Genomic DNA, 11,618 nt, shown 5'->3' with positions numbered 1-11,618 from the left:
ATATAAACATTCAAAATTGATTTAAAAACTTCAGAAATTAAAAAAGAACAAGAAAAAATTATTAATATGGCAAATATGAACATTTAAATCCATACATGATTGCCAAGGTTACTGTGACCCATTGAGTTTATATGAGTTTGTGTGCTCTGAGCATACACGTAACAGGCTGGTGGTGAGGATCAAGTTTGCTTTTGTTACCAAATCGTGGAAAGGATTAGTGTCTCAGTTACTCTTCTCTCATTGCTGGGACAAATACCTGGCACCCAAAGGCTCAAGTGGACAACTTCTGACATTGCCAGTCATGTGGATAACCCATTACTATTATGAACTACTGGGCTATATTGGGTTACTTTGCTGAATTCATGCACCTACAATATATGAATGGCAATGGAATCCGCCCCATTTCTGACAAAAGTAAACAAAAAAGGGGGATATAAATGAAGGACAAGGGGCCGGGGAAATGGCTCAGTGGAATGAGCGCTTCCCTGGCAAGCGCAAGGGCCGTAGTTCAATCCCCGAAAGAAAGAAAGAAAGAAAGAAAGAAAGAAAGAAAGAAAGAAAGAAAGAACAATTTTGTAGTGAAAAAAATACATATGTTTATACAAAATAGCACAGATATACAGCTACTTTCTTAGTTCAATGAGAAGAAAGTTTTGAACTAATAGTTTAGGCAATATATCATGTCTGCATCTTATACTATGAATAACTTCCATGAAGACAACAATATGTAATGTATTATTGTAACTGTCCTACTAATCTGTTTTAAAACTGTCTCATTGCTACTTCTTTCTCAATAAAATTAATATAAAAAAAATGAAGGAAGGTTTATTTAGCTCACAGTTGCTGGAGGTTTCAGTCCATACTCAGCTGGCTCCAAGGCAGAGCAGCACAGGCAGAAAGCAGCAGTTCATGGTGGTGGAAGGCAGCAAAATAACAAGAGGAAAAAAGAGGAGCAGCAGCAGCAGCAACAAAGGCTACAGAAAGCAAGTCTGTCTCCCTTAAATTGCATTCAGGCTATCTGCCCCAGGCTGGGAGTAGTATTCAAACTATAATCCCAGCAGCACTCAGACCCATAATCCCAGTGGATCATGAATTAATCACAGCTCTAGAAGTCTGCCCCATGACTGCATGAGGCTTTGGGGGGACAACTAGACACAAACTATAACAATTAGTAGCTCCTAAGCAGTTGAACACCTCAGCTATACATCATGAGGAGTTAAAAGAATGAGACCAGCTTCTGCAGTTTTCTTTCTCTCTGTCCTTATCCTTTTTCCATTATACAAGTTGAATGATCAAAGTGATGTCAGGAAAAGGTTTGGAGCCACCTTAACCCTACTGCGTTTACTGTGTTGTTTCACTTTTCCTTCTGAGGCTTTATGCCCCATACGCTTTTCCTGGCCAATACTCAATATATTTGCAGACAAAGGTAAGAGGCCTAGAAGTGCTGGAGGCACAATTGTTGACACAGTGGGCAAGGAGCAGACGTTCTGTGGACTCCGTGAAGAGGAACACTGGTGATCAGCTTATAGTGTAGGCGAGTTTGCATCCTAGTCCCGATGCCTATGGATTCCTTCGGCTGATAGTCTCTGTGGCTTGCCTTAATATGGTTATCTGTGTCCATCTAGATGGCCAGGAAGCTCACTGTCTTGGAAATCCTTCTGATCATCTTCATCCTGATTGCAGTCATCGCAGACATCCTGTTGCTGTTCCTTGTGCTGGAGGATCCTTCAGGTAAGGGTGATGTTTGGACTGCTGAGTTGGAAGGATGGGTGAATGGGTCACATTTGGGGGATACCAAAGAGGTTGCTTCATTCCTTCACTCTTCAGCATGTCGCTGCATGGCTTTATTCAAAATCCATACCCACAGTTAATTTGGGTCAATCCTAAAGATAAACCCTTTTTCCCCCCACCTAATATTAGGGGTTTTGAAGCCCCATTTGGTGTAATTCTAACAAGCCCCATTTGGTGTAATTCTAACAAGGTATAAACTTAGGCTCACTAGACAGCTGTCCTTCCACGCAGACCCACCAAGTATCAGAACTCCCAGGGAGAAATTACAATGTGTGTGTCAGGTCAATCTTCTTGTGACCTAGCAGCCCTTTCTGTGGTGTGATGGTGTTGAGCATTATTGCCTTAACTCATCTTTCTCCCTTGGAGAAACACAACTTTTTCCAAGATAATAGAAAAATCATTGATGCTAATCACTTTGTACCTATTCCTACTGTTTTCCAACATTTTGGGGGGAGCAGAGATGAACTATCCAGTGTATACAGTCTCTCTCTCTCTCTCTCTCTCTCTCTCTCTCTCTCTCTCTCTCTCTCTCTCTCTCGGTGGAATCGGGGATCGAACTCAGGCCCTTGCACTTGCCAGGGAAGCACTTATTCCACTGAGCCAGCTCCCTGGCTCTGATCTTTCTGTTATGCAAAATAAAAATAAAATTTTCACACCTGAATTCTCGCCAACATACACTCCAATCATCCACAAAAGGTCCAGATTTCACCATTTTGCATACTGGACTTTTCTTTTTTTTTCCATAATTTTATTGAGAAATAAATAGCAATGAGACAGTTTGAAATCAAATTGGTAGGACAGTTTCAATAATTAACACATTTGCATACTGCCTTCCTAGTGGTTATTTGTTGTACAAGATGCAGACATGATATCCTATTTACAAACACTATCAGAACAAATCCCTCCATTCCTTGAATTAAGAGAATGTAGCTACATATCATATCTATCCTAACCATTTTGAATACACAGATACAAATTGTCATTAATCTATATCCCCTTTTTTTGTTTAGTTCCATCATTTGAATATTATAAGTGTGTGAACTCAGCAAAATATTCCAAGATAGTCCAGTAGTCCGTACTACTTTTCTGTGAGATATTTTTGAAGATGTTTGCATGGGTTAAAAAGCAAGTTTCATTTTTTATCATTATGCAAGAACATGTAAAATGAAGTATACATTCCTAACAGATTGTTGGGTATATATGAATATCACTATCTACAGGAACAATGTAGATCAGAGCTATGTAACTTATTAGTCATATAAGAAATATCTGTTTATTGGCAATTATCCATTTTCCCTTCCCTAACACCAAACGTCCACTATTCTACTTTCTGCTTATGAGCTTGACTGTGTTGGGTATTTCTTATGGAGGAAATAGTGCAGTATTTGTCCTTCTGTGACAGGCTTATTTCACTTAGCCTGGTGTCCTCAAGGTTCACCCATGTTGCTACATGTTACAGGAGCCTAAATAAAATTGCATTATCTATCTATCTGTCTGTCTATCTATCTATCTATCTATCTATCTATCTATCTATCTATCCATCCATGTATATCACATTTTCTTATCCATTTCTCCTTTAGTAGAAATATAGGTTTTCAAAAATATCTCTTGGCTATCGATAACGGTGAAGCAGTTAATATGAGTGGGATAATACCTCTTTAATATTCCTTCCTTTTCCTTTTTTGCCATACCGGAGATTGAATTCAGGAACCTGCGCTTGCCAGGCAAGCACTTATTCTACCGAGCTATCTCTCTGGGCCCTCTTTAATATTCTGACTCAATTCTTTGGATAAATATTCAGAAGTGGGATTTCAGAGTTTATGTGGTAAATTATTTTAATACTTCGAGATACCTCATATTGTTTTCATAGTGTCTGTACCTGTGTTGAATTCTTGGCAAAGGTGTGCAAGTTTCAATCTCTTCACATCTTTGCCAACAGTTGTTTTCATTGTAATTATTGGCACCTATTGACTGTACGGGTTTGTGGCTTTCAGTGTGGCACTTATGTACCTATGTAGACCCATACTGGATCATGTTCACCTTCCTTCCTGCTCCCTCTTGCCTTCCTCATTTTATTCATTTTATTTTCACAACAACCACCCTAGCAGGTGTGAGGTGATATCTCAGTATGGGTTTAATTTCATTTCCCTGACAATCAGTGACGGGGAGCATTTTTCACATACTTGTTATCCATTTGTACATATTCTTTGGAGAAACATCTGCTCAAATGTGTTAGTCATCCTAAAGTAGACAGTTCATTTTCCAACCATAGAATTTTCTGAGTTCCTTATATAATTTGGAAATTTACTTCCTTCCAGATATGAGATGTGGCAAAAAAAAAAAAAAAAAACCCACAGCAAATGTTTAAATGAAAAATTAAAAAAAATTACAGTAAAAACCACATTGTTATTAATATTTCTCCAAGCACTCTGTCTTGTTTCAAACACAAGTATCCCATAATCCTGCCATTTTCTGAAGCAGTTCTGGAGGTGAATGTTTTTACTTGCTCAGTTATGGCTGTCTTGGTGTCCTGAGTTAACACCAAATACTTATGACAATGTTTTGTCAAGATTTCACGTGATCATCCACTGTTACTCTTGGCCTGGTGCCATTCTATCTTTGACCCTTTCTCAAAATCAAAATATGACCATGAGACGCTCCTTAGGCACATTCTACATCGTAAATCACTTTCCTCTGTAGCCCCATAATCTCCTTGATCAGAAAATTTGGGACACAACTGAGTTACAGTACAGGTTCTCCTATGTTCTGGGTCGTCACTGACCTTGAAAGACTAGGGCCAAAATGTTGGCTGTCCTTGTAGCCCTTCTTTTACTATATTTTTTGGTTTGCAAACTTAAGTTGTTAACTCTCCAGAAGAGAAGTTTAATGATATTATTACTCTACAACATAGGCAGTTGAGCTTAATCTCACTATCTGTCTGAATATCAAATGTCTTAGACATGACATGAAACAGATTATTTTTCATCAAGTATTGATAAACTTAAATCCCTACAGAATGTGAAGAAAATATAATAAAAATTTAAAAAATAAGAATAAACAATTACATTGGTAAAACCAATGTCATGAAGCTTTTTCCATGTTTTCCTCTAGAAATTTTGTAATTTCAGGTTTTATGCTTAAATCTTTCCTTTTTAAACAAATAGATGCACGTACATTAAGGTCATATCCACAAACATAGTAGAGAGACCATTTGGGAGGTTTTTTGAATGAGTCCAAAGATAGAAAAGATAACCTATTATGCCCATAGAAACTGCTGAAAGAAGTATCAGATGAAATCTTGTGTTTTGAGTGTCTGAAGGAACCCACTGACCAAGTCCTGTTTTTTTTTTTTTTTTTTTTTTGGTATTTTTAGGGAAGGATCTACAGGGTGTTCAGGGTCTCACTACTAGATTGGACTCATGGTGATCCTCCTGTTTACAGCCTCCCAAGAGCTGGGATTACAGGCATGCGCCACCACGCCCAGTCTAGCCTACCTCTGTTGTTATGCAGGGGAACTTTGACAACTTTGACGAAGGCTAAAAATAAGCATGACTGAATATGAGTGAAAGTGTGTATTTTAAATGAGGCCAATGCTATGCCCCAAGTCTACATCAAAATTTTCTGGAAATGAGTAGAACAAAACCAAACAGAGGTGCACAAACACACCACACACACACACACACACACACACACACACACACACACAAGCAAACAAACAAAAACCCTAGATGTAGTTGTGCATAACTGGTCAAGAAACAAAGCAAAACAAAACAACCCTAGATGTGTAACTCAGTTAACTGGATATCTATATGTAAAGTAAATGATAAAGGAGTCCTACCTGACAGTATTCATGAAAGTAAGTCAAAATAGATCCAAGACCTAAAACCAACACCCCAAACCATGAAGTTCCAAGAAGAAACAGGAATAACTACCTGTGACTTTGGGTCAGGGAACAGTTTGTTAGATAATACCCAAAATATACAACCAAAGAAGAGTTAGGCAAACTGACTTTGCAAAACTGACAACTTTATGGTTTGAAGGACATCCTCCAAAAAGTGAAAGAATAATCCACAGAATCTGGAAATGTACTTGCAAATGACATCCCTGGCAAAGGCCTAACATTTAGGACACGTAATGAAACACTACAATTCAAAAAGACAAAGAAAAATATCTGAATTTTAAAATAAAAAAAAGAATTTAAATAAGTTTTTCCCTACTGAGATGCTCCTAGCATATGGACTGTATTCAGTAACATCAATTATTTGGAAAACACAAATAAAAACAATGAGATTCCATTTCAGACTCAGTAGAATGACTATAATAAAAACAATAGCAAGTACTGTTTAGGTTACAAGAGCATTGGAATCCTCAGGCTTGGAGGGAAGAACATAAAATATCACAGTCACTTTGGAAAAATGTTTGGCAGTTCCTCAAAATGTGAAAGATAAACGCGTGGTTTAGCAACTCCATTCTCATGTAGCTAAGGGTGCTGAAAGCACGTTCACGCAGCTTTACGTGAGTTGAGCGCTCACGGCAGTTACGCACACTGGTCAAAGAGTGGAAATCCAAATGTGCGTGGACTGACAAGGAGACAGAGCGTTTTACAGGTGCATAATGAGCTAGGAATCAGCTATAGAAAGGAATGAGGGGCTGGGGAGATAGCGTGGCATTCTAAGCGCCTGCCGACGAGCACAAGGTCCCAAGTTCGATGCCTGGTACAGCATGCCATGCCGGCCCCGCCCCCCCGGCCCCGAGTACGGGTGTGGTGGTGGCACACAACTGTAATCCCATTGCTGGAGAGGTTGACACAGGAGGATCACTACAAGTCAGAGCTGCCTAGTGAGACCCTGTACGAAATAAATAAATAAATGAGCAAATAAATAATTTTTAAAAATTAAAAAGAAAAAAGGAATGAAGCACTGATACACATGGCAACATGGAAGAACCTGGAAACCGTTATAGCTAGTGAAAGAAGTTGGACGTGGAGGACACATATTATGTTGCTTATGTGAAGTGTTCCTGACTAGGAAAATCAACGGAGAAAAAAGATTGGATTGTTATTTGCCAAGGAGACAGAAAAAAAGGAATAGGAATGCGATTTTTTTTTTTAAAACAGAGCAATGAGAGCATTATATGGTGGTTATTGCTTGCACATGTTATATGTGTACCACCTCCCCACAATGAACGTAATCATTACATACTGCAAGAAAGAGATGAAGAAAAATTAAAATGAAAGCTGGAAGTAGTGGCACATATCAGTAATCCCAGAATTTAGGAGGCTGATGCAGGAGGATTGCTGCAAATTTGATGTTAGCCTGGGCTACACAGTGAGACCCTGTCTTAAAAAAAAAAAAAAGCATGCAAGCAAACAAACAAATCTTCAAACTAAGCAGTCACTTGAAAAAATTATGGTGTGTGAGTTATGATTCTAAAAATCAAAGAAACAAAGCAAAACAAACAAAGAAACAAACCACCCCAACCCAAGTGGGTTCAACACTGTGAGACGTATAAACCATTGTATGGAAATACAGATACCTGCTCTCAGTGATTTGTGGATTGCAGACCCTACTGAAAGTCTGTCACTTTGTCACTTTCCTTTCCGTGGCCATGCTTACACTACAGATTTTTGACTTTGTCCTTTAATTTCTGTGCAGGTTCTTCGTTTACTCCACAGTGTCCCAAGATCCCCCAGTCGGAAAGGGTCGACTGCTTGCCTCACCGGGTGGTGACAGAGGTCAGAGGAATGGGGCCCCGACTGGTGGCCTACCGGGTTTTATTTTTAAAAAATGGATATGGGACTAGGGAGATAGCTCATTAATTTAAGTGCCTACCTGGCAGGCACAAGGACCTGGGTTCGATCCCTGGTACCACATTCCATTCTGGGCATGTGATGCCAGTCACCAAACCCAGGTGTGGTTGTACATGCCTGTAATACCAGCACTGGGGAGGCTGAAACAGGAGGATCACTATGAGTCTGCGTGGTGCAATGAGACCCTGTCCCAAATAAATACATGAGTAAAAGATTGAAAAAAAAAAAACTTTAAAAAAAGAAATGAGCAAGTTTAATCCATAAAGGGTGGTGGTGGGTGGTTTATGGGTCTGTGACTTGTAAGCAGATGTTTTTTGTTGCTTTAGTAAAAAGCATAGCAAATATTAAGAAAGTGAAGGAAGCAAGGTGGAGGAAAGAAAAGAAACACAGGGGGAGACTGGAAAGGTTGAGCGTTTATGAGCTGGATTACACATGCCTTGAGAATAGGGCCATTAAGCCCAGATGGATGACTAAATTGCTCACAGAACTGAATTATTGTGACAGGAGCCTTCTAGAATGGTGTTACTGACAGCAGTGGTCCCTATGAATATGTGGTAAAGCACAGATTTCCCTCCTGACTGGCTTTTATAAGAAGTCTAACTATTGTCCTTGTTTGGTGGCACATGCCCGTAATCCTAGAACTTGGGAGGCTGAGGCAGGAGGATCACAATGAGTTTGTGGCCAGCCTGGGGTACATAAGTGAATTCAAGGCCAACCTGTGCTACAAAGTGAGACCCTGTGTTAAAAAAAAAGAAAAAAAGAAAATAAAAAGGAAAGAAAGAAAGAAAAAAAAGAAAGATTATCAGCTGTTCGGATTCCGTTTAGTTTTATTTTATGACTTTGTCATGAAGTTGTATACATATTTAGACTTTATTTCTTTGCCAAGGATTCTTATAGTATCCTCTTGTGATATTAATCTATATAGATTTTTAGTTTAAATTGAAAAACACTGAAATCCCAATAGTTTTAAGTTTTCACATGCCATAGCAAGAGCTAAGACAAATAATATCAACAGTATGAAAAAGGTGATAGAGGAGCCAGAAGAGAAGGGGAGGAGAGGGAGGCAAGGAGAAGAAGACCAGAAAAACCAAGCTGTAGCGTGTACGTGTAATCACTCCCCCAGATGACTGCTGGCTGTGTGAACTGCAAACATGTATTAATAAATAAACATTTTAAAAAACTTGTAACTGCTGAATATACTGCATGACTATAATCCCAGGACTTGTGCTAATCCCAGGCTGAGGCAAGAGTTTCACTGTGAATTTGAGGCCAGTCCGAGCTACATGGTGAGTTCAAGGACAGCCTGAAGAGTGTAGTGAAAGCCTGTCTCAAAAGACTAAAAATGTTTAAAACTTTTTAAAAAAATATTGTAGCTAAAAACAGAAAGTTTCTTCATTTCAATTACTCTCTCTCTCTCTCTCTCTCTATATATATATATATATATATATTCTGATTATTGTGTCTTTCTATGTTTTATTGCATATAAATGAAGTTTTTTCTAGGTTTTTAATATTGTTTCTATTGAAAACATAACTCATTGTTTTCTAACTGATAGTTTTTATTACAATGTTTCCTTTCTTACTGATTATTTTATATGTATTATATTAAATTTAAATTATGATTATACATTTATGTGTATTAATAATAAGTCAACTTAAATTTCCCATTGTTTCTAGAAAAGATTGCTGTAATTCTTTCATTTGAGTTGTTAATTATAGTTGTATCCTAAACAAGCAATATAATTTTGCTTTGTACTGATATTTATATCTCATCTGTTTACATGTTTAATTGCACGAGGCAGTTCTTCCAAAATGATATAAATGAAATGGTTGTGGTTGGAAATATTTATTTGTGCCTGAATTTAATGGAATTCTTCACATGTAAAATAATAAGCAAGATGTTGATGCTGACTAGAGAGACTATGGCACTACTTTTTTTGAGATTTTCTTAAAAGTGGAAAGTCGATTTCCTTTCTAGAAATTTAGTACTGAAATTTTCATGTATGTCAAAAGCTGAAGGGCTCTTATGATAATTTCCATTACTTTCCACTTAAATGTTACATTAGTAATTTACCTTGTTTATTCGTATGTATTATTCTATTCTACACTCTATCAGTCGATCTTATTTTTATGTATTTGACAGTAAATTCCAGAAACAAGTTCATTTTCTCATCATTTATATCAATTTTAATTGTAGGCTTATCTTTTTTTGTAGGTTTATCTTTAGATATCAATATTATATACAATAGAAATACTGATCATTAAACACTTCACACATTTTAGGAATATTTATTGAATGATGATAATTAATAACAACTATTTAATTCAATCCCTGGTCTTGGTATAACTTTTAGCATCACCACGGATAGTCCCCACAGACAATCTGTACTCCCTTGAGAGGTCATTGCTGATAGGATTTCTTGACACTACAGTTTAGTTTTGCTTGTTGTAGAACTTCATATAAGTGTAGTCGTATTACCAATGTAAAGCTGGCTTCTCTTCAGAATAGTTTTGAAATTGTATGGTGTTGTCTATACAATATGAGATTGTGCTTTCAGTTGTTGAAGATGTTCCATTCTACAAGTGTACAATAGTTTGTTTAAATGTTCTCTCACTGGCATATAGTAAAATTTAATGGCAATGCTAGTAGTAGATTCTCCTAGAAAGCTGTGTACTGCATCCATGTTTTCAAACTAACAAACCAATGTTACGGTACTGAACAAATCTTAAGGTCGACATTGTTTTGTGAGATTTACCCTCTGACTGAGAGCAATTTTATGTCTTTCAGCCCTTTTGCTGTGTAATGTTTCATTGTGTTAATATATACAATATTTTTTATCCACTATAAATAGCCATTTATGAGTTTCCAGATGGGATTATTTTTACAGTGCTTCCATGACAAATACCATATAATATAAACAGTTGGTGAATTTACATGGAGTTCTATACCTAAGAATGGAATTTCTAGATCATAGGATATGTACCCACTTAAAGGTTAGTTGATATTGCAGATAAGTTTTAAAAATAGTCATGACAATTTGTGTCTCCTCTACTGCATGTAAGTTTAATTGCATCTACATACTAACACCTTTCAATGTTTATTCTCTTTCCACTGTAGTAATTCTGTGGTTTTAAACTTCCCATCCTTTGTGACAAATTTATCTCCTCATATACATACTGGCTAGCTTGATAATCATATTATGAAAAGTCTTTTCAATATTAACCATTTTTTTTTGGTTAGGCTATTCATCATTTTTTATGGTTTGATATTCTAGAATCAAATCTCCAGTTAAATATATAAGTTTTAAAGTGATATACCTTATCTTACTCTGTGGGTTGAGTTTAAACTCTCTTAATGGTAAATTTTAATGAAAAAATAGTTCATAGTTTTAATATGGTCCACTGTAACAATTTTGATGTTTAGTATATTTTGTACTCTGCTTAGAAACTTACTTCTTCAAGGTCATAAAATATATAATTTTTCTTTATGAATGTCATTGTTTGATCTTTCAAATTTGTACCTTTTGTCAATCTAGCATTGATTGTGTGTGTGTGTGTGTGTGTGTGTGTGTGTGTGTGTGTGTGTGTGTGTGAAGTAACAGCCCAGACTGGGTGCTGTGGTGCATGCCTGTAATCCCCACATTTATGGAGGCTGAGGCAAGAGAATTGCAAGTTCAAGCCTAGCCTCAGGGACTTAGCATCTTGGAAAGATCTCTCTTAAAATAAAAATTTTTGAAAGGTTGAGGATATAGTTTAATCAAAAGCCTTGGGTTCAATAGTCAGTATCACACAGAATGACACAAAAAATTCAGAAACATTTTTCCTTGGCTTTGTACTAGATCCATTACTTATTGAAGTGAATACATTTTTATTTTTGTGTTGCAGTGGCATTTTTATTATAAATCATACATTGATGTGTGTAAATTTTCTTTTGGAATCCATTCTGGTGAATTATTAGTGTGGCTAACATCACACTGCCTTGGTTATCATGACTTTATAGTTGCTCTTGATATATAGTT

General features: G+C 37.0%; 1 protein-coding gene across 1 annotated transcript in view; it reads left to right on the top strand.

The window, feature by feature from the left end:
- The first annotated feature begins 1,625 nt into the window (after nt 1–1,625).
- Mgam2 (maltase-glucoamylase 2 (putative)) overlaps nt 1,626–11,618 on the top strand; it is a 108,360-nt gene continuing 98,367 nt past the window's right edge. The window contains 2 exon segments of the mRNA XM_023712752.1: nt 1,626–1,731; nt 7,446–7,525. Of these exon segments, the coding sequence (XP_023568520.1) occupies nt 1,626–1,731; nt 7,446–7,525 (186 nt within the window).

The sequence above is a fragment of the Octodon degus genome, unplaced genomic scaffold, assembly GCF_000260255.1.
Source record: "Octodon degus isolate 3935 unplaced genomic scaffold, OctDeg1.0 scaffold00027, whole genome shotgun sequence".
NCBI lineage: Eukaryota > Metazoa > Chordata > Mammalia > Rodentia > Octodontidae > Octodon > Octodon degus.
The sequence above is the reverse complement of the archived record's forward strand: the minus strand, read 5'-3'. Positions and strand labels throughout refer to the sequence as shown.